Source organism: Cannabis sativa, chromosome 4 (assembly GCF_029168945.1).
Source record: "Cannabis sativa cultivar Pink pepper isolate KNU-18-1 chromosome 4, ASM2916894v1, whole genome shotgun sequence".
NCBI lineage: Eukaryota > Viridiplantae > Streptophyta > Magnoliopsida > Rosales > Cannabaceae > Cannabis > Cannabis sativa.
In genome coordinates this window covers 5,891,905-5,916,542 of record NC_083604.1, presented here as the reverse complement: position 1 = coordinate 5,916,542, position 24,638 = coordinate 5,891,905, and the positions used below count along the sequence as shown (strand labels likewise).

At 29.5% G+C, this 24,638-nt stretch overlaps 1 protein-coding gene across 1 annotated transcript; it reads right to left on the bottom strand.

The window, feature by feature from the left end:
• Positions 1-9,960: 9,960 nt before the first annotated feature.
• On the bottom strand, positions 9,961-15,113 carry LOC115713539 (large ribosomal subunit protein uL30z). Its single transcript, XM_030642022.2, has 6 exons — positions 14,933-15,113; positions 11,536-11,729; positions 10,844-10,941; positions 10,620-10,757; positions 10,410-10,512; positions 9,961-10,318 (listed from the first exon to the last, which is right to left on the bottom strand). Exons 2-6 carry the CDS (start codon positions 11,719-11,721, stop codon positions 10,103-10,105), a joined length of 741 nt encoding a protein of 246 aa, XP_030497882.1. The 5' UTR covers positions 11,722-11,729; positions 14,933-15,113; the 3' UTR covers positions 9,961-10,102.
• Positions 15,114-24,638: the final 9,525 nt, after the last annotated feature.

The window sequence follows — 24,638 nt, the reverse complement described above, 5'->3', positions numbered from 1 at the left end:
AACATATCCTTTGGAACCTCTCTTTCAATGCTTCAAACTATGGACCATTTCAAAAGCCACCAGCATATTATCTATTATCGGTCTAGTAGGGAGGAAGGCACTTTGAGTCTCAGAGATGACATGAGGGAGAACATCTTTTAAATGAATAACCAACATTTTGAAGATCAACTTGTAAATGACGCTACAGAGACTTATTAGACAAAAAAATATTTCATGGTTTGAGGCCTTTTAACTTTGGGAATCAAGGTGATCAAGGTCTTACTAAAAGCAACATGATTACCACTATCATTTAGCACATGAAGAATAACTTTAGAAACTAATTTACCAATAATATGCCAATTATGTTGATAAAATATTGCTGCCATGCCATATATACCTGGACTTTTATATGAACCCATATTGTTCAATGCAATAAGAACCTCAGCCGATGTGAATTCCTTCAACAAAAAGTCATTATGCTCAGCTGTAATTGTAGATGGAATGATGGATAGCACATGTGATAATAGCCCAATGATCTTCCTCCATAGCAATAAAGATTTGTTCAAAATAAGAGGAAACAATGTCTGAAATTTCTTCTCTTGATGACAATATTGTTGGAATTTATTTTACCAGGATCTTAGATCTACTCACAAGTATGTTGTTTAAACACCCTAAATATGAACTTTCTAAAACGATAAATTAAACACATATAAAGTTAAGAAAACCTTACATTGATGCAGCGGAATTAATGTCTCCTTCCGCTCAGATCTCTAACCCTCATATCCTTTCTGTAGCAGAGTATAATCAAGATCTGAGCCCGAATGTCCTTCTTCTTCAAGTTTGATCATTCACAGTCTTCCAATCTATGATTGAGTTACTGCTTGTTGTGTGTGGGCATTCACTCTTACACTAGGGTCGAAATTGATGAAGGGAAAAGAGAAGAGAGGGTTTCGGCCAGGTATAGAAAGTGGGGAAGGCTCAATTTTTCTGAAGAGAGAAATTTCTGTCAGAAAACTAATGAAAAGCATGTGATTTGACTGAGCCATCACTTTCTATTTATAGGCAACTACTAGGTTTAGGTTAGGAATTATTTGGCATTAAAATAATGAAAATATTAATTTGAAATCCCACAATAAGTGGCCGGCCATGGTGTAGTTTATGGGCCCCACTTGATTTTGCAGTTTTAACAAATTTTATTTCTATTTTCTCAAAAATGCCAATTTTCCAATTCTAACCTTTTAAATGCCAAAACTAATTATTTAATAACTAAAATAGATTATTAAATAATATTGTCATTTAATTTAATTATTAATTAGACATATAAAGTCCATTAATAAATAAATAAACCTAGAAACTCTTTTCTTTACAATTTCACCCCTGCTTAGTGAAAATTCATAAAATTAGACATAGTCTAACTTTAAAATTATAATTGATCAATCACGAATCAATTAATGAGTCTTACAAGCAGAATGTTCTCAACTAGAATGGGGACCATGGATCTATATGGTGAGCTTCCAATAAGTGAACCAAATTTACCAAGTAAATTACTAGTACTACTTATTAATTCTTCGTTGAATCCACTCTTAGAACTTAGAATTGCACTCTCAGACTTATATAGAGCATATTGTATGTTCCACGATATCAATATGCTATCTCATTTAACCATTGTTATAATCTTATTGCGATTTAAAGATCCTCTATATAGATGATCTACATCGAGATGAGATTTCTTTACCGTTCTCACCCCTCAATGTATTTCGCCCCTTAAAACACTTAGCTACCTGTAAATGGTATTTAGTGATCTAATAATTAGTCAGTTAAACAAGAGCTCATCCATTTACTTCTATTTGCTAAGCTCGAAGGGAATCATCACTTGACTTCTATACACCAGTGGAAGCTATAGATTCCATATTTATGAACAACACTCCCACTCAATCATACTATCATGTTCCCAAAATATAAGTATCACCCTGACCTAAAAGTAGGCTTAACTAATAAATCAAAGAACATGAATAGCACTCAGTTGAGCCTAAGCATATCAGGATTTAGATTCTTTTAATCTTAAGATCAACTACTGATATTGACTTGGAAAGATATATATAACGGTAAGTTTGTAATATCTTAACTTAGTTGCAATATCGGTCCAGTCCAATGTATACTCCATACATTCGAAACTAGTATACTTTACTGATGTCCTGGAAAGAACATAACACTTACTCCAATTGTAAGTACACATCATCGCTGATTATCACATTAGTGTAAATCCAATAACACTGATGAAACAGGGACCGATTCTTTTGATTCATATGATCACAATCACATTCCACTGTGTTGACGATACTGTAATTGTGAATAAGCATATGATCTGGATTTAACTGATTCTGTGTGTAAAAGTAATAAACATATTAATCCATTAGCATGTAAAATTCATGCAAACATCAATCACTTCAACTTTCTTATATATATTGATAACTAATCAGATTGTAAAGAGTTTTATTTAGGGTATAAAACCCAACAAATATTACCATTTGCATCCAGTAAAGACTTGATTTTATTATTAGAGTTTCTAGCAGTTGCCTTAGCATGAAAAAATTTTGTGTTACGATCTCTAAATTGTAGCCAATCAACATGAGACTGTTGTTATCAATATTGTTCTTCATTTGCAAAGAGTTTATCCAAAAGAGATTCAACCGATTGTATTACTTGAGGATGGTCTGAATTTGGTGTAGAGGCAGTATGGAGTTGTTTGACCTTATGTTGAGCATTTGAAATAGGCTTGAAGTTGCATAAACTAGCCATAAGAACATGGAGATCATAGAGAAAAAAATGGGTAATTGACAGTTGATATGATGGCACTTATATGAGTTCATGAAGGATAACTAATCGAAGAAGAAGATGGAATTTGAAGGAATTTCAAACATATGGAAAGGAAAAACTCTAACAGCTATATAGAGCACTTCACAATAGTTTATTTGTTATCTTAGATAACAATTAATTTTAGTTTAATTTTCTTAATGACTTTAGGTGTGTAATTTTCTATTTTGTATATTAATTAGTAAAATCTTGATACCAATCACTTCAAAAGTTTTGATTCTTCCGACAAGCACTTGGCAAAAAAAACTAATTAAAACTCAAATACTATTTTAGTTTATTACTGAATAAATTTTAAAAAAGATTTTCTTTTTTATTCCAATTTATAAATCGAAAATTATCTATAATTATTTTAAACTGAAGTTTAGTATATAAAATAATAGAGAATACCCAAAATAAAATAAACCCTACTTGCATGTAAAATCAATATGAAAAAGTCGTCCATCCAGTTTTCAAAAAAAAAAAAAAAAAAAGTCGTCCATCCAAAAGCTAATTTAATAATAATAAGAAGAAGAATAACGTTTAGTGTTAGGGTCATTTTCGCCTTATCCACAAGGTCATCATCAAGTTTGGGATGAGTTTGAATAATGTACAAATGGGGAGTATTGGTATATACATTTGAATAGTTGAGTATGAAATATATACATTCGAATGTTATTAGTCACCAGTGTTATTTAATACTTTCTAAACGTATTGTTTTGCGATTGATTATTAATATTCTCTAAATATTGTTATAGTTATATAAGAATCAATACTTAATTACACCAATATGATTGTTCCAGAAGAAATAAAACAAAAAAGATCAAAGCTAAGACAGTTATTGTATGAGATCTACCCAATGCTAGATATGCAGAGGCACATAATAGATCAATATGAACATCATTAGCTGTCCCGTAATAAAACCGGTTGTTGCTGATACTTTCTTCTCGGTTCCTTCATTTCCTTCTTCCAGAACGCGAGCTCAGAGAAGAAAGAGATAAGAGGGCCCTATGAAGAATGTATACGTGTGTGTTAGGTAGTGTTTCCGCATTTCTCATAGTGCACATTATTAATAATGTCTTTTAGTATGCTATAGCTCTTTCTTTGTTCAAAACTTATGATTGAACATCATCACTCTAACGTGCTTTTGTTTTATTTGCTACACAAATTATCTCATTTGACTCATCATCGTGTATTTATAGGAGATGTCTATTTTTAAATACAATATTTTATATTATTAATTATTTGATAATTAGATATTGTATTTAATAATTTAATTGTATTTTTTAGATGATTTGATCTAATTTCAGTATTATGAGGAGTTCCAAATTCAGCAAAATATTTTGATAAAAATTGAATCTATTAACCTAATTCTAATTTTTTTTATATAATTTTTTTATGAAGCACAACATTGAAAAGTATAAAAAAAAAAAAAAAGGTTAATTTTTCTTTTAAACATAGTATCCAAACAAATTATAATGATGCAAAATAAATTTAGACACAAATAATCCTTAGTCATTAAGAAACTGATGCATGTCTCATATTGAAAAAATATATAAGATTTACAAGAATATATTATTATAATTATATATAGTAAGTTATAGTGTTATAATATTTGCCTTACTCAAATTACATTTTTATTTTTGCTTCGTCTATTACTGCTCATGCATGTGCTTCTCTTTAGGTGGAACGCTCTTCTACTCAGTGGTGTGGACCCAGGATTTAAATTGAGGGGAGGGGAGGGCGACACGTTTTTTTTATAAGTGAGGCGGTGTGTTTTTTTTATTTTTCTATATTGCATAACATATTAAAAATTAATATAAATTAAATATGCTTTTACTGGGATTAGAATTAGAACTAATGACCTCCTTTAGATGCATGAAATGACTTTACCATTATACCAAAGCTTATTTTATGTGTATAGATATCACTTTTATTTATAAATATATGTTGTAACTAACTAAAATGCATATATATTTTTTCCCAATTTTTTTTTTAGGGTGGGCGACTGTCCCACCTCGCCTCTATGTGGGTCCGCCCCTGCTCCTACTGATACATTTTTACATCCAACAACTTTAGTAAATTACTTACCCTTTATCTTTAGTGTAAGAGCACTCGATTAGTGAGCTATTAGATACCATTTCAATGGTTATTGCTTTTAGGCTAACCTCATAGGTAGCTGTCTCTATGTTATATATATGGAAGGTAAAGAAAAAACACAAATATAATATATATATATTTATTTATATATAAATATGAGTGCTTGGACGACTGCATGCATAAACTTTTGTCTAAATAATAATATATATAGTTGTGTTTGCAAAAGTTGAATTGTCTTCGTACGCACGTATACTTCAAAGACTTTATATTATAATCTTCTACTACAAATGTGTATACTAATAATTAAGTGATCATGAAGATTGAAGAGGGTATTATTTTAGGCATAATAATCACTCATTTTTCTTTTTGGCTTGGCTCTATAGTCTAGTCTCTACATATCATATATTTTTCTACATAATTCGCCAACCTTTCTTGACCCATTATTAAATATTAGGGTGACACTCTCAATATTGACTACACGACTACTATATCTATATAGGCTCTTTTCTTGTGTTTATAATATAGCTAAGTAATTTAGCCGTTTTTCACGCAGCTAATTTAATTATTTTAATATAATAAAAAATAAAATAAATAAGATTTTAAAAAAATTATTTCACTATCTAATAATATTAAATTATATTATCTAATTATATATTATTGTTGTTAATTTTTTTTTTAATTATTATAAGGTATTTTTATGATATACCCTACGCACTGGTGGTGTTTAGTTTGATGTAATGGTAATGTAATGGAATAAGAATGGTAATAGAAATTGATTATTTGTAGCTAGAATAAGCATTGTAATCAGAATTATTGTGTTTGGTTTGGCATAAGAATATAATAGAATAATATGTGTATTGACTAAAATAACATTATTGCTTTTATTATAAAATTATAAAATATTTTTTTAAAAAAAAGGATAATACAGACTTTTACTTTTTTTATTATATCTTATTAAAATATTATTTTTTTTCTTTGTAATAGAGTGTAAATGGGAATTACATTGGTATTAGTATTTAATCATCATTACAATACTTAATGTAATAAGCATTACGTTGTAATGTATTACAAAAGTTAAAAGGAAAAACAAACAATGTGATGGACTTATTCATTAATTACCATGCCTTACGATTACCATTACAATGAACCAAACATCACCTAATGTAACTACTAACTGTTTTGGTATCTTTAAGAATTTTTTAATCCAAATTTTTTCATAATCGTGTACGTTATAATTAGGGCTGAGCATGAGTTGGGTTGGCCGGGTTGAAGGTATTTCAATGACCCAACCCAATAACATCGGCCTAGAAATTTATAACCCATTCACATACTGAAATTTATCTAACCCAACCCATTTTCTCTTTTATGAATTGGGTTGGTTTAGGTTGGGTCGGGTTATAACCCTTATTTCAACACAAAATTAAATCAGATTTAAATGTAACCAAATGCATACTGAAAAAATTAAAATTTCAAATGTAAACTAATTCATCCAAAGTAACATAATATCAAGGATCAAATATTACAGTGATCTAAAGTCTTAAAAACTATTAAAATTGTCCATAACAAACTTAAACAAAACTAAATCAATTTTTACATCAGCCTTAATCAACAATCTCAAGTCTCAACGTCAATAATTTTTGCTTTTGGGAATGATTCCTTCACCTTGAGTTTATTTTCTACAATTATAAAAAAAAATAGTAAAATTATTATAAACAAATAACCATGACATAATAAATGACTATGTTCAATATTCATGAAGAAAATTATCATAAATTTGAATTTCATCCAAATACTAACTCATTTGAATCCTCTGAAGCACCCAAGTTTGAGTTAGCAAAACAATTATAATTCTAAAAAAGAGAAGATTACAAATAATAAATAAATAAATAAATACACAACTCAAACAAAAATAAAAAAAAAAAATTAGTACAAAAGATAATCAAATGTCAAATAATACATAAAAAAGTCAGATTATAAATAAAATTAAATCAGTTTCCAGTACCAACATCAAAAACAATATTAATATACACTACTATATTAATCAAACATTACAAAGATTAAAAAAAATCAGCAATACATTTTAGTTCCTAGCTTAAAATTATCTACAAAAAATAACCTGATCATAACTAAATAAAATAAAACAAACTCAATAACAAAAAAAAATTATATTCCAACACAGTTTTTAATCACAAATAAATATGAAGACCTGAACAACAAACAACAAACATTAAGACCTAAACAATAAACATCCAGATCATATTATTTTGTTCATTAGAAAATAAAAATAAGGTGAAGAAAGTTTAGATCAAGACCTGAGTTTGTAGTACTGAGTAGGCTCTACGACGATCGACGATTCAATGGCCACCTGAACAACAAACTCTTGCATCGGCTTAGATACTTCAAGCAACACAGAATAGAAAAAAAAAAGACTCATTCTTGTTTCAGCAAAGAAGAAAAAAGAGAAAAGAACAAGAGGATTAGAGAAGATAAGAGAACTTACATGCGGTGTTATCTCAGGCACGGCCTCCGGCAAGGCAACGACGATGGCAGAGGCGCGGAGGTACTACGGTGGTACTCGTGCGTGCGAACGAAGAACTTCAGCTGCTTGTATTTTTTTTTTTTGTAAGAATGAAGGAAGGGGCAGCTGTTCTCCTATGCTAGGGTTTTGTTTTGGTAAGAATGAATGATGAAGAGAAAGCAGGCGGTTGTTAGGGACTTAGGGTTAGAAATGTGTAATAGTTATATATATATATATATATATATATATACTTTAAATTGTTTATTGGGCCGGTTCGGGTTGGGTTGAATGGGTTACACTTAAGGCAGCCCGTAACCAACCCAATGATCACGGGTTGGGACTTTTATAACCCATTTAATTTCGGCCCAATAAATAAAGGATTGTTTCAGCCCAAAAACGGGTTGGGTTGGCCGGTTTGGTCGGCCCAACGGGTTAAATGCTCACCCCTAGCAAAAACTATATCACGAATAAATATATCTCATGTTAATAAACAGCGTAAAAAATATAAATAAGAAAAACATCTAAAGCTTTCTGAAAAAATAATATAAACAATAGAAATAATCTAATTATTTTCTAAAATAACATAAACAATATCACCAAATTTATTTACAAATATTAGACTACAAACCACATACTCGTTTAACTCAATATAATAAAAAAGTGAAAACACTTTACTCTATTTAATCTGATTTTCTTATCTAATGAAAATAACAATAAAAAAAAGGAAATATCAAAATTACTTTCAACAAGCTTGTGGGATCATTACATTGTTCTATTTCATAAATGTATAAAAAAGAGACTAAACTTGAGAAACAACAAATATTAATCTAAAAATTAAATCTTTAGTTAAAACTTTGGCTTGACTATATATGGCAGGTCACATAACAAACTATTTTTGAATCATTAATAATTTTCTCTAACACTACAATCAAAATTCTGGTAAGAACCCAAAATTGAAAAAAGAAACTTCTCACACTCAAAATCAAATTCTTACTAAGTCCATTGTTCAAAACGTGTTTCATCAAAAATTTACTCAACATAGATATGTAAAGAAAAATGCAATCTTTTTTCAGATTAAGTAACTAAATAAGCATTTTTATTTTTCTCCAACTTCATTAATGGGATTTCTCGAGAAAATCATCTGGGTAAAGCAAAAACTACTCAAGAAGAAAAAGAAAAAGACTACATTGATCAACTCCGAGATATTATAAAAGATAGATTACCTCACCACCTTTGACTTAGCTTTATCCCGCATAGAAGGCTGCCTACGAGTGTGAGAGATGATATGAGAGAGGAGGTTAAGAGACCATTTTTTTTTTCAATTTGAAAGGAACGATTGAGAGAGTAAGAGAAGGAGAAGAGCGCCTCTGAGTTTTTGAGCTGGTAGAGAGAATTTAGGGTTAGGGTAAGAAGAAAATGTAAAGTTTCCTTTTATATGTAGGGTGATAAGTGTATATAAAAAAGTAAAATATTTTTTTATTTATGATTGGGCTTCGGTCTGGGTTGGGTTCATCGGCCCAAATAAATTTAAACCCCATTCCGACCCAATAAATGACGGGTTGGCATATTATTCACCGATTGGACTTCGGCCTCATATGGGTTGGGTTTTTCGGCCCATTTTCGGGTTGGGTTGGCCGGGTTGGTCGGCCCACCGGGTTAAATGCACAGCCCTAGTTATAAGTTTGTAAAAATATGTCTTTCTTTTTCAAAAGAGTTAAGTTATTTTATAGGAAAATTTAAAAAGAAATTATAAAATATGAGAAAAATAGTATAAAAGTTACCCATCTAGTTACCTTAAGGTTACTTTATTTGGTTTTCTTATATTTTTCAACTTTTTCTTAAATTTTTCTCATAAAATAATTATTTTGAAAAAAAACTATATTTTTACAGAAATGGTATAAAAACCCATCAAATTTGTAACTTTTAGGACTTCTTTTCTTAAATAAAAGTATAATATACTATAAAACACGAAATTAAGATTGTCATACCATTTCAATTTTGTATTTATTTATAAAGAAAAAATCATAATATTTAATGATTTTATAAATGTACAACACGAGTAGTGTAAAAGCTAGGTATAGTGTGTTATAAATCAGTAAAAAAAGACCCACTAATATTTGGAAGTTAGATTTTAGTGGTGAAAGAAAAAATGTTAAAAAAATGTAAGAAAAAATATGAAAAAAAAAAAATCAACAAAAAGTTTCATATGTACTCAAAAAAAAAACAAAAAATTTCATACAAATAGGAAAAAATGATTTTATTTTTTATTCTCCACATTTAATTTTTTACCTACATTTTCTTTTCCCACCAAAATACAACTTCCAAACTTTGGTAATATTATTTCTCTTTTATTGTCAATATACAGTGAATGAGTCATGATCACACGTATATGTCAGATTGTTCTGCAGAACTACATGGTTATTAGGGTACCATGGAAAAGAAAAAGTAAATGCGTGCACATATGAAACGAACACAACTTGATCAAAACTTCGTGTGAACAACAGAATTATACGTACGAGTAACACCACGATTTTACTACTTTAAATAGTTTCAAGGAAAATTACAATACTAGTGACATTCTTAGCATAAAAAAGAAAATAAAATGGACCATCTAGCCGAAAGGTACAAAAATATTTCCATAATGTTCTCTGCATTCTAATTCATCTTGTCTATTAGCTCATTGATGTGATCCTCACGATTGCCAGATTCTCCTCCGTCCTTGTAGACTTTCTTTATCCCTTTTAAACCCCCTTGTGGCTTGTTGAGCATAAAGGGGTATAGAAAATGAGCAACCTCCTTAAAATGAGGACCAACATTAGCAATTTCATGCACAAGATCTTCTATGCAAAGAATTCCATGTTGCCCAAGTGCCTGCCAAATAAGAAGATATGGTGAAAGTTAGAAATTGTGTTTTAATGTAGATGATCCAACATATATTTATAAATATTAAGCAATTGAATACCTGCTCAATAACATTGTTATCCGTAAGAGGTACCCTCTGCTTGGCTACGTTTCCAAAGCCTTTCTTGTGAATCAGTTCCTTCACATTCTTGAGGTTAGGATACCTTCAAAGGTGTAAAAAGTATCATTGAAACAGTAAACAGAGATTGCAGCATAGTTTAACATCAAAAATAATACAACCAAATAGCAATGAAGAAGTCTAGTCACATACCCATAAGTAACATAGGGTTCCACCCTTTGTAATTTTTCAATTACTGAAGCATTCACTTTCACAAAGACAGCACTGAACACTTTCCTCAACCTCAGGTTGTAAAGGGTCTTCCTAACTGCTGGATGCATGTCATTTGTTCTAGACAAAGACAAATGATATAAACAGAAGACAATTGTCAATAGAAAGCCAGACAAGAAATTCATACAAATATGTTGAAAACCTACCCTTGTATGCGGATGATGAAAAGGAGCTTCGACTTTGGAGTCGCCAACTCTGGCCTCTTTTTCTTTAACCTGTGTCTCATCCTAACAAGGTCCACCTCCTAAATAGAAATAGCATGTAAGAATATTACTCAATAAGCCAATCAAGCAAGAAAAGTCATTTCATGATCTAGGTCATCAACAATTCTAATGTATTGTAGCTGTTATAGGTCATTCTATTTCCATGATCCATTTTTGGGGAAAAAACCCACCTACAGCTTGGTACACAGCAAAAGACACACCTAAAATATAATTTGCATCCCTCTGGTTATCACTCGTGCAGTAGAAATAGATGGTTCAAAACTGATTAAAAAGAAAAATGATGCTTAAAGTACATAAGTGTAGTTGTTTTTGGATATAAAGAGCTAACTGAATCAGACAGCAACTAACAAAACCTGAATGTGTATTATACCTTAATAAAGTTTGATAATTTAAAGACACCAGAGCAAGTTTAACAATGATTCTCATCCCAAATAAAACACAAGTGTTTCGAAATACATAGAAAAAACCAAATTCATAACTGTTAAGCATTTTCCATCTAAATCTCGAACAAACAATATGTTTTTCGGAATACATATCAATCTAAACAACTACGCTTGCAATTAGAACATCTTTATACAAGTACAAATATATATATATATATTAATGTTGCCTACCCTGTAGCGAAACTCTTTGACAAATTCCTCGGGCTTTTTGATATACTCCTTCTTATCTTTCTTACTAGCGTGTTTCCTGAGCTCCAATTGGGCTTTCCTCCTAAGGGCTACTTCTTCATTGGTTTTCCTCTTCTTCAATATTGTTTCTGGTATGTAGGATAAAGCCTTTGCCTCCTCTTCCGCCATTTTTCTCCCTATACAACAAATATTAACATAATGAAATCGACAACATTACCAACATAACATCAAGGCATATAATATATTCGTGAAAGGCAGTAGCCATAGTCGCAAACAATGAGAGAATAGCGTCGGTAGAACTAAATCGCGAATAAATGACTATGTTCAATATTCATGAAGAAAATTATCATAAATTTGAATTTCATCCAAATACTAACTCATTTGAATCCTCTGAAGCACCCAAGTTTGAGTTAGAAACTAATGTCTCTACCAAGTTAGCAAAACAATTATAATTTTAAAAAAGAGAAGATTACAAATAATAAATAAATAAATAAATACACAACTCAAACAAAAATAAACAAACAAACAAACAAAGTTTTTTTCATTAGTATTTCAAACAAACAAACCATTTCCACCTAAACCATTTTAATTCAAGAAATTCAAGAAATATATTATACCTTGAACCATTTCCACCTCTCATCTGTTGAATTTTCAAGAACAGGTTCAGGTCTTTTCAATAACTCTCCATGTAGCCAAATGATTGAATGTAACACATTATGAAAATATTTGCTAATTGTCTCACCCGATCTCATTAATCGAAATCTAACGACTCTATTTTTCACATGATGAGCAATTACATGTAAAAACATAGCCACTTGTTCATCTACTTGTAAATATTTAGATGCTTTTAACCCACCACTAGTTTCAAGCATTATGCATAAAGTGCTAAATGCTTTCCTATTCATCCTAAGTTGATCAAAACAAATGACATCACTCTCATAAGCTATTTGGTGCACAATTTGCCTATTGACAAAAATATCAAGTATGTATAATTGTCTTCCCAAAGAGCTTGATTCAATACTATGTTCAATAATTTTTTCCCATAATTTTAAAAACCATTGCACTACATGCAACACATTCATCCAATACATATAAAGAGTTATGATCTTCTTCTTTCTCAAAATTTGTCTTTCACTTACAGTTAAGCGAGCCATTATCCTACAATGACAATAATTGAGCAAAAGAAACTTACCATTATTCATACAATCCACTGAATAATTCCTCATCATCTCACATAAAAAAAATAAAAAAATATACATACATACAACAAACTAGAAATGCCCTTTTAATATACAAGCTCACTGTTAGAAGCTTTGTTGTTGGTTTTCATGTTTTCTCATCATGCAGGTTAGTAAAGAAAACTAGCTAGTGATATAACAGTAGTGAAATGCTAATTTTAAAGTAATTATTTGATTTTTGCCTCTGAATGTTTTTGCTTAAACATGGGCTTATATATTGTTTAGCTGCATACGATCCCTTGGATCCAAATGGCAACATTACAATTAAGTGGGATGTTATGTCTTGGACTCCTGATGGCTATGTGGTTAGTACTTAATTTTATCTTTATGAAATTGAAAAGCTGGTTTTTGGATGAATTTTAAATGTGTTTTCTTTTCCTAATCTTCATCTTTTTCAAGGCAGTAACACTATGTTATATATGGTTGTATGTTATATATGTTTAACAAAAAAAAAATCATAAAATTAAGAATTCTTTAGAATAGTCTCACATAGAAATCCATTAAGAAATTATATCATCATGTATATAATATGAGATTTAATTGATGTGTAATCAGATTATGAGAAAACCTAAAAAAAAACTAAATTGGATGAAAAAAATGCCAATCTCTACATTAAGTCAGAATATGACATCTTTGAATTCTGTGCTAATTGTTTTCCAGTTGAAAGATGTACATAAACCATATGACCTCAGAGTACTGTTAACTTCACCAAAAATTTGCCTAGATCATGACTTTTTTCTGATGTTTTAAAGTAGAAGCGTGAGACATTTTTTTCTTATGAAGGAAACAAAATTCCACACAAGCAAAAAATAAGAAAAAGATCAAATGAAATTGGATTTAATAAGAGGATTAAGTATTTTCAAGCATAAATAACAAGAAATCAGTGAGAGAGAAAAAAAAAAAAAGTAGTTTAACAATACATTCATTTAACTAAAAACAATCAAAAGCTGGAAAGGCAAAGAGCAAAGAAGCTTGAAGTTTGGGTGTTTCTCATTATGATAATTACAAATCCTTCTTTTCAAAACAAAGGTGACTCCTCTCTATTCTAAGTAGCCAATAATTACATGTTCTACAATTCCACATTACTACTGTCATCTTCCCTTTGCCAAAGCCCTCATAGGCTTCTATTATCATTAAATTTTTAAAGAAACAGTAATGAAGAATATTTTTTACAAAATCCTATACTATAGATATCAGGCGACACTACAATGGAATTTTAACTTTGATCAGTATTTCAAAAAGTGCAGCTATTGAAGTTGTATTGGTAGGGACCAAATGAAACAGTATAACTGAATTCAACAACTGAATTCAAATTCAAATACATGTGTGTAAGTGGGATATAAATCTTAAATATATGAATTGCAAATATAAAGTTTTGTACATCAAATCCTCTCTGAACTCACCTATTATTCTTCTCTCTATTTTTTCTGCCATTAATCAAAACATTATCAATTCCAAAATGAAACTTTAGACAATCATATTTGGCAGCTTAAAATTTGTGAAATAATAATAGGAAGAACACTCCTGTTCTACCCCTCCTTTTACTAGCACCTCCCGGGGCTAAATTTTCAGCCTTAGCCATGCCTTTTTAACAACTACCATGATCACCAATCTATGATTTTGCAGTACTCCAAAATTAATACTGAAACTCAAAGTGAACAATGAAGAAAACTTCAATTGTGCACACTTAGGAGACAAAAAGGCAAATTCGACAAAGTTGCCAATGCACATATGGTTGTTTATAGTTTCTCTTAACTCTCCTCATCAACAAGTATGGAAGAGCTTCTGTTTTGTCGATAGATAACCCCAAAGTTATAATTCTGAATAACCCATGATGAGTTTAAAACTAAAGCATATGTAACCTAACATCTACAAATTCAAACAAATTGATTCACAATTGAAAAGGAACAAAAAAAAAGAACTGAGCCAAAACAGAAAGTATTGAAAGCGTAGAAACAAAACTCATATATAGATTGAGGAAACTCAAATATAGATTGGTGCGCAAGAAGGAAGAAAACTAGAGGAACCTGTGTCATAAGTTTCTATGGCAAAGCTTACTAACCAAAAATAACCAAAAAACCATAATACAATGGCGGCACCACCAAACCAGAGAATGGAGAGAGAGAGAGAGAGGGAGTTACCTCTGGCAACGCTACCCCGGCACTTGCAGAGTCCGATCGATCGAAGAAGAGGAAGAAGATGGTCACAATGGTTAATCTTCAGCTTTTTAGAGTTAGGGTTTGTTGGGCTTGGTCATTATAATTGGGATTTTTTCATTAATATACAATATAGGTAAATTAATTACAATTATAACGTTAACGTGGCATAGCAACACAAATACCGTCCTCCCCATTATGAATGCCGTCAATTCACCCAGGCGAGCGTGCGTGCACCGCATCCAACAAATAGTTTCATTAATTTCATTTTATTTTTCTTTTTTGTAAATATAAAGTTTTACCTAAAATCTAAAAACTTTTTTCTGTTTTGCTTTTTTTTTTTTTTGTTTGAGCGTCTTTCTTTTTTTTTTTTGCTAAATTTCTTTCTTTTTTATTCACTTATATACATAGATCTATATTATTAGAAAATTTTATAATGTACTGATACATCTCTATGTGTTTTAGTATCGTAAATAATTTTTAGTCAATTTTTTTCTTATGGTAATGTATATTATAGTTATTTAAGACATCCTGTAAAATTTTAAAAAATTCGAAAAAGTTTAACACGCCGAAAAACAGGGTTCAAACAGTGTGTTGCACGTGTGACTATTTTATTTTATACGCATGTAAAATAAACTGTTTGAATATTACTTTTTATATTGTAAATTTTTTTGAATTTCTTAAAATTTTGTAGGATATCTTAAATAACTATAACGTACATGAATATGAAAAAAAATTAGATTAAATTTTTTTTTTGATGCCGAAATGAGTAGAGAGTGCATCAGTACATCCATTTTAAGGGAGTATATTGTATAATCACCATATATTATTTTTACACTTCAAAATAATTTTTTTTTTGTATTTCTACGGAAATTAACATAGCAACCCACATAGCAACTAATGAAACAACTTAAATCACAACCAAAATCTACATAGCAACCCACATAGAAACTACTGGAGCAACTACCGAAACAACCTAAACCATAAATTTGAAAGAAGAAAAAAAGTTAAAAAATAGTATATGAGATAATTCCCCATTTTATAATTAGTTTCTACAATAAAACTAAAGGTTACTAAAAATGTATCTTAATAATATTAAGATACTATAATATAATTTGCAAAGCAAAATACTAAAATATTATTTTGAAATAACTAATTACTAAAACAAATACTATAATATATATATATAATATTTAACCACTTATTTTATTGTAACTTATTCATTTATTTTGATTTATTAAATATGTTTAAAAATAGCATAAATGTTACTAAAAAAATATAACATAAAGTATAATAAATAATAAGAATAAATATAATTGAAATGTAACTAAAATTTATATGAGATAAATAAAATTAAGAGGTTTTTTCATTTTTACATTTTAAAACAGTTTTTTTTTTCTGCTTTTTTACGGAATTCTACGTAGAAACCCATATTGCAACTAACAGAGCAACCTAAATCGTAACCAAAATTCGTATAGCAATCCACATAGAGACCACCGGAGAAACAACTTTAGAAACCCAAACCGTAAATTTATAAAAAAAAAAAAAAAAAAAAAAAAAAAAAAAAAAAGTTAAAAAATAGTATATGAGGTAATTTCCCTAAACTTAATCTAAAACTAAAATTAATTAAAAAAGTCTTAAAAATATGCATTATTTGTAATGAATTTAAACTAATTTATAAAACTTATATGTGCACTAATTTCTTAAATAAAATTAAGGTAACATAAATGTTGTTACATAAAAAAGAAAAATAAAGTAACTTAAAAGTATCTTAAATAACATAATATAATACACAAATAAACATATAATTTTAAAGGTAACAAATTTAAAAATTAAAAATTATACAAGTGAGATATTTTTATTTTAAAGTAGATTATTTTATAAAAAGTAACCAATTAGTATTTTATTGACATTCAAAAGATGTGCATTATTAATAATGAATTTAAACTAACTTGTAAAAACTAAAGTAGCAAATGTGTTGCTACATAAAAAAATTTTGAAAAAAATGACTTAAATGTATCTTAAGCCAAATTGCAACTAAACTAACTTGTATGTTACGTCATACATTTTTCTTTCAATAAAGTATGTTACGTTTTACTTAGCCTAATATTTTTATTTCTTTTTGAAACAGAGCCTAATAATTTATTGGCAATGAATTTTGTATATGCTTATATATTTTTGTGAATTAAATTGTCACTTGTGGGTATATTTATATATTTTTGTGAATTAAATGGCCACTAACAAATACTATAGTCATTTCAAAAATACATATATAGAAAGAAAATAAAAAACCATTAAAGATATATATGAGGTAGGTGTGAGATTTCAAATACTACATATGAAAAAAAAAATGTTATTAAATATGTATAAAAGGCAAAGAAATAGCTTATTAGATTGAGTAAGGTATATTTGATATTAAGATAGAAAAAAAGGTATGATATGTAAAAATCCATTCTACTCACAAAAACAAAGTTATTTTTGTAAATAATTTCCAAATTTAGGTGCCTCATGAAAATTTCCCATTATAATTCCACCAAATAAAAAATGGAATAGCAATTCCATTAGTTTGGAGGAATAGCATTACTATGGAATTCTATTCCAAAATTGTTATTTTTCAACCAAACAAAATAATCAGGCCCATTAGTATTCCATTCCTTTCCTTTCTGGCCCATTACCACCAACCAAACGGGCCCTTAGTGGAGTAAATGGCACAAAAAGCTGGTGAAAATGTGAGACATGGACCACTTTCTTTTTGCATTAATTTGATTGAGAGGGCTGATGAGAGGTCAGGTGGTACAAAGGTGAGACACGTGGTGGCTTCTGGGCATTTCTCGGCTGCCGAAAGAAATGCATTAGGAGAAATGGATAATGGCCCACGTTCCTATTTTGAATCAATTCTTTGGGCTTGGATAATGTTCTTTGAGACCTTATCAATGTATGAATGAAGGCTATGCCTTTTGTTTTGAATGAGCCCATAACCGTAAGTCCGTGTAGAAGTCCACAAAGTGATTAATCAATGTATATAGAAACTATGTATATTATGCATATGATGTAGACCAATTTACTCAAATATGACAAATAACATAAAAATTAGAATAAATTAAATATTTCCATAAATTTATCATTCAAACTATAAAATATTTAATTTATATTAATTTAATATGCATAATTAATGACTAAAAATATACAAATTTGAGCCTTAATCATAACCCCCAACTAGCTTATTGCTAGTCTCTAGCAATTCAAGCGAAAAGAAATTATGTCAAAATAATATTTTTAGGTCAATTTTTTTTTTTAAAATGACACAAATTTTTTAAGCAAAATGTTAGTAACAAGCCGGTAAAAGTTATCAAAATTACTTTAAATAAATCTAGAGTTGTGAGTGTGTGCACCAAACCTGAACCTTCTTACCACAAACCATAGCACATAAATACTTTCAAAAAAATGTACCAAGTGAAAGTCTCAACTCCATTGACCTCACAGGTCATTGAAAATATTTATTCATGGCTAAAGATTTCACTCATGGAGTTGGAAATTAAAAAGTGAGCACTCGAAATGGATAAATCAATTTAGGATAAACATTTGAATAAACATTGAAACGAAGATAGGTTATGAATGTTGGAAATTATTTTACCAGGATCTTAGATCTACTCACAAGTATGTTTATTAACATCCTAAATAAGAACTTTCTAAAACGATAAATTAAACACATATAAAGTTTAGGAAACCTAACATTGGGTGCAGCGGAATATAATGACTCCTTCCGTTCAGATATCTAGCCCTTGATTCCTTTCTGTAGCAGAGCATTATCAATATCTGAACCTGGATCTCTTTCTCTGAATCTTTAATGCTGAAACTCCTTTGCTGATGATCTTTCTTCACGATCTTCCTCACTATGATTGAGGTATCACTTGATGTGTGTGGGCACTACTCATACACTAAGGATTTCGAAATTATCAAGAGGGAAGAGAAAGAAGAAGTGGCAGCTAAAGATAGGGAGAGAAAAAGCTCAGGTTTTTTTGAATCAGAAGAAGTCTGAAGAAAAAGTGTAATTTTCCTGAAGCCTTCACTATCTATTTATAGCATTCCACTAGGGTTATATTTGAATTATTTGGCATTAAAATAATGAAAAAATCAACTTAAAATACTCACTAAGGTGGCCGGCCATACACTTAATGGATTGGGCCTTGCTTTTTGCAATTTTGCAATTTTAACACCTTTTGTATCTGATTTTCTCAAAAATGCCAATTTCCTAATTCAACCATTTAAATGCCAATTCTAACTATTTAATAACTATAAATAATTATTAAATAATATTGTCATTTATCATATTTATTAATTGAACCATAGAAAGTATCATAATTAACAAATATGCCCCTATAAACTCTTTCTTTACAATTTCGCCCTTACTTAGTGAAAAATTCACAAATAGACATAGTCTAATTTGAGAATTATAATTGATTAATCAAAACCAATTACATGAGTCTTACAAGCAATATTATCTCAACTAGTGGGGGGACCATGGGTCTATATAACCGAGCTTCCAATAAGTAGATCAAGAATTTAGCACTAAAATTCACTAACTTATTAATTCTTCGTTGAATCCACGCATAGAACTTAGAATTGCACTCTCAGTATATAGAATGCTCTATATGTTCCACCATATAGACACATCATTAGTTATCCATTGTTATAATCCTAATGTGATCAATTATCCTCTATATGAATGATCTACACAGTAAAGGGATTAGATTACCGTAACACCCTACTATGTATTTTATCCTTAAAACACTTGACCCCGTATAAATGATATTTCAGCTTATGTAAAATGAGATCTCCACCATTTATTTTCGTTTGGTCAAGCTCGAAGGTGATCATCCTTTGCTTACTATTCGCCAGATAGAAGCTATAGATTCCATGTTTATGCTAGCGCTCCCACTCAATTGCACTACCATGTTCCCAAAAAGTACGTATCACCCTGACCTAAAAGCAGGCTTAACTAACAATTCAAGGAACACGAATAGCCTTTCAAGATTGAGCCTAATCATAACAGGATTAAGATCATTTGATCTAGGATCAACTAGGTGATATTAACTTGAATAGATATTACGGTAAGTTTAATAAATCTAAGTCAAAGTTCAATATCGGTCCCTTCCGATGCATACTCCATGCATCCAACCTGAGCTTTACTTTAACCAATGCTCTGGAAAGAACATAGCACTTCTCCAAATGCAAGTAAACTCTGTTGTAGATTATCATATCAGTAAAACCCTATGTCTGATAAATCTAGGAAACTTTATTCACATAGTCATGTTTACATTCCAATGTGTTGACAGCACAATAAACAGGATCAAGTATGTGAAAAGGGTTTCAGATGAATTTATACATTATGTACATATAATCATGAAATAAATCATGTGAACCATGCAACATTAAATGTTATTTCTGATCTATATTAATAAGTAAATCTGATTATATTGAAATGAGTTTTATTTAGGGCATAAAACCCAACAAACTCCCACTTGCACTAATATAAAACAAAAAAATGCGTTTCAAATAATCTCAACACCTTGATATACAAATCAAGTGTAGTAGTAGTAAACTCCTCGTAATAGGATCTGAAAGGTTGAATTAACCACAACCTTTCCTCCACTATTACTCTTCCTTAATCACAAAATCATTGATAATGTGAAATTCCTCTCTATATGTCTACTCTCTTGGGATACTGGATTCTATATCTTTGGCAACTACTTTTGGTTAATCAGGAAATTAACACTAGTAGTTTAAGGCAATTTGGAATGATGCCAAAAATGTATAGAACTTTCCTTAGACTGAATAAGTACCTTTCCTGCAGCTTTAACATTCAATCCCTTTCTGGTAGACCTAGAGACTTCAGATAGGTTTTTACACTTCTCCAAAATCACTATTCCACCCCCAGAGTAACCACCATCTTATCAGAAAGATTTACTAGCACAAAGGCAAATTTCGAAATCTGATATGGTGTAGTCTAAGAGTTTTAAACACACCCTTATAGACTAACATATAGTTCCTCTTCTTAATCTTAGGATTTACTTAATTGTCTTCCAATGTTCTTCTCCTGGATTAATCTGATACCTACTCATTACTCCCACTCAACAGCAGGTGTCTGGTCTAAGGCATACAAAAGCATATCTAAGACCTCTCACTGTTGATATAAGAAATTCTTTCATGGCTTTATCTTTTCTGGAATAGTTAAGACTTTTCCTTAGATAAAAAAAAATATACCTAAGAAGTTGTGAAGCTTCTATAGATTGCCATTTGAAAGAAAATGCTTCGGCATCTTACTAAAGTAAGTTGCTTGCATTAGAGTAAATAATTACCAGGTATACCACAAGCCATAGGTTTATATAAACTCAAACCTATAATACTAGGAACATGAAGTTTGTTAAGTCCATTAAATAGACTTATAAACGAAAATTTCCTTTTATGTCCTTGTAATAGAAAACTTTAGGTTACTCCATGTGAATGGATTAAACCATAGTTCTATTGGCTTTCTTCTTAGTTTCTTATCTTGACAATCCATTATTTGTTTAAACTCACAATGGATATTAATCACTAGTGTCTCCCAAGTCATAAGAAGGTGAGTTCCTAGAAACTCTCCCACTACGACAAGGCACCGTGAATTATGTCTAAGAAAAACTAAATGGTATTGATCTCTTCGGTTGTGATAAGACAACAGAGGCAGTGGGATCATCATATGTTATATAAGATGATAGAACACTTTTGGAATCAAGAATTAAATATCTCCTTTATTTGCTACTTGTTTTTCAGACTTAGTCATTTTCTTAGAAAAGTAGTATTTGTTTGAACAAACACTTTCTTATCTATTGACAATGGGATGGTCCACCCCTAATCACTTAGAATAGCTAAGAAACCATGGTTAACAGTTCTAGCTTTTCATAAGATTTTGATTAGGTCATCCATGAATCTAGTAATGATTTACATTAAGTATACAACCATTACATCATTCTGAAATTGTATTACCATAGAAGGAATTAGGCAACGACTAGTAACTAATCATCAACATGCAACTCGAAATTTCTGGGGAGGTAAGTTTGGATATAATTCAAAAAACAATTTAATGATCTTTGAACTGCATATCTACTAACTATTTCTCCACCCCTATCAGTTCACAAGATCTTTAACCACTTACCTTAATGGTTTTAACCATTGCTAGAAATTAATGAAATTTTTCAAACATTTCAAATTTCTTGCTAAAAGGTATAATCTAGAGTTATCGTTTTAAGAATACAACGAAAAACTCATATCCACCCCTGAATGTACATCCATCTGCGAATGAGATGAACTACTTTCAGTGGATATAGGCATATTAACTCTTTGCAGAGATTGATCTTGTCAAATCCACTATGAACAAGATACAAATGCCATAGATTAAAAAAAATGTGGTAGTGTCATAGGTTTAGTTACATCAAAGAGTTCTTAGAATACTGCAAGTGGATCCTGGTCACAGAATACCTAACTCATATTCCATACAGTTTTAATCCATTAATAGAAGATGGATATTAAACACTTGAGAAAGTGTAACTGTATTGTATTCTGGAATTAGAAATATAAGAAAATTTCTGTTTGGATTCTAAAATTAAAGTCAAAGACTTAAATTCAACCAAATATAATGAGTAATTCTTTCTTGGACCACCACTACTAATACAAACTCTAAGTCAGATTTGCCCATACAAGTAGGAGATTTCTAAGATTGAGGATTTATATCAATTGGGAATAGAATTTCGGGATTATAATCATATGCGTCATTTAATTTCTTAAGAGAAAATTTAATGACATGAAATGATTTATAGACCATTCATCCAATGATATATTATTGAGCTAATTCGAAATGAATAAGCTAAGAGGAATTAGGATAATTTCGTTTATAAATAAGAATCCAACGATGCTTCGATTAGCGAAAGACAAAGTAATCTTATTTATGTAATCTTCTTGTTTCATATTGTAAAAATACTAGTCTAAGGTGTCATCAATTGATGAACAGCTAGATGTCGCATATACAATATTTATCTTTCGAGATCTAACACTATTATGTATGTCTAATGGTGAAAATCCACTAGGGATTTATCTCATTAGATAAACAAACATGTTGGACCAACAATGAAGATTCGAAATTAAACTACAACTTAATAACAGAAAATAACATGGTTCAATATAAATTCATACACAATTCAGAAATTATAAGCATATAGCAAGTAGGAATGACAAGTGAAAATACTAAAACATACAATCCTAAATAATTTCCAAGGTTTTTCAACAAACTGATACAGTGTCCCGTTTAGGCGAGAGTCAAAGCATCATCCATTGAATAGAGTTGTCAGCTCATCTAAAATGATAACCATTCTAGCAACCTTTTATTCGATCAAGATTGGAATTCAGCGTTGTCCCGTTTAGGCGAGAGTCAAGGCAATTCTATCTTATGAGCTTCCACCATTGTTTCATAATTTGCAAGTCAAGTATGGTCGCCACCATTAGGGTGATCCATACCATACAAAACACTTACAAACTACTTATCATGCGAGGTTAAACGGTGCGAAATTGCTAATGAACGTTCCTCCATTAGGGAGGATTACTCACTAAAACAAACGCGGTGTAAAACCCACAATGGAGATCGAATGTCTTTTGATTAAAAGCTCATTATTTAAAAGGAGTTGTATTTTCTTTGATTCTCTTTATTTATTCTATTTATTTTAAATATATATTTATTTAATTAAAATTTCCAATTTAGAATGAAAAATTCCAAATATAAATTTTAATTTAATATTTATAAATTTTACTTAGATGGATATGAAAATAACATGAATTATTTCCATCTTAGTAATAATTTCCAATAAATATTTAGAAAAATATTCAATTTATGTTGTTACAAAATTAATTTAAATTAATTTACAACTCAAATTTAATTTTCTATAAATATATATTGCATTTCGAAAAATTAAAGTATATAAGAATACAATTTTCGAAAAATGCATATTAAAATAAAAAATAAATCCTGGAAAAATTATTCTAATTTAATGTTGGCCCAAAATTAATTAATAAAATTAATTTACAACAAAAAATATAATTTTCCTATTTAATTAAATATATAAGAAAAATTTCAAATATTTAAGTATGATGATGAAAATCAACTTAAATATTAATTCTCTATTTAATTAAATACACTAGAAAAATACTTCAAGTAAAAATATCATCTATCTAGATTTTCCTTCGACTAATTAATTCAATTTCTAATAATATACTTTAATTCAATTTATTTTAAATTAATCAATAAATGAAAAAATCATTGATTTAAGTTGGCCCAAAATTAAAATAAATAATTTACAACTTTAATCTATTTTTCAATTAAAATTCGAAATTCCAGCATTTAACAAATGCAATTTCGAAATTTGATTAATAAAATAAAGAAAAAATATATTTTGAAAATTATTTAAATTTAGTTGAAAAAATAAATTTCAACTAAAAATAATTTTCTATTTAATTAAATGTCATGAAAAAGAAATATTTAAGTATGATGATAAAAATCAACTTAGATATTCAATTTTCAAATTAATTAAATATATTAAATTCAAGAAATAAATAATTAAGTGTAGAGAAGGCTTAATTATTAATCTCTAGTTTAATACTAGGAAAA

What these genes read in the sequence shown, in the direction of transcription:
- LOC115713539 (XM_030642022.2), bottom strand. Translation starts at nt 11,721, where the DNA reads ATGGCGGAAGAGGAGGCAAAGGCTTTATCCTACATACCAGAAACAATA. An exon ending in GAACCCTATGTTACTTATGG is followed by an intron (nt 10,513 to 10,619) that starts GTATGTGACTAG and finishes ACACCTTTGAAG; the next exon opens with GTATCCTAACCTCAAGAATG. An exon ending in ATAACAATGTTATTGAGCAG is followed by an intron (nt 10,319 to 10,409) that starts GTATTCAATTGC and finishes CTTATTTGGCAG; the next exon opens with GCACTTGGGCAACATGGAAT.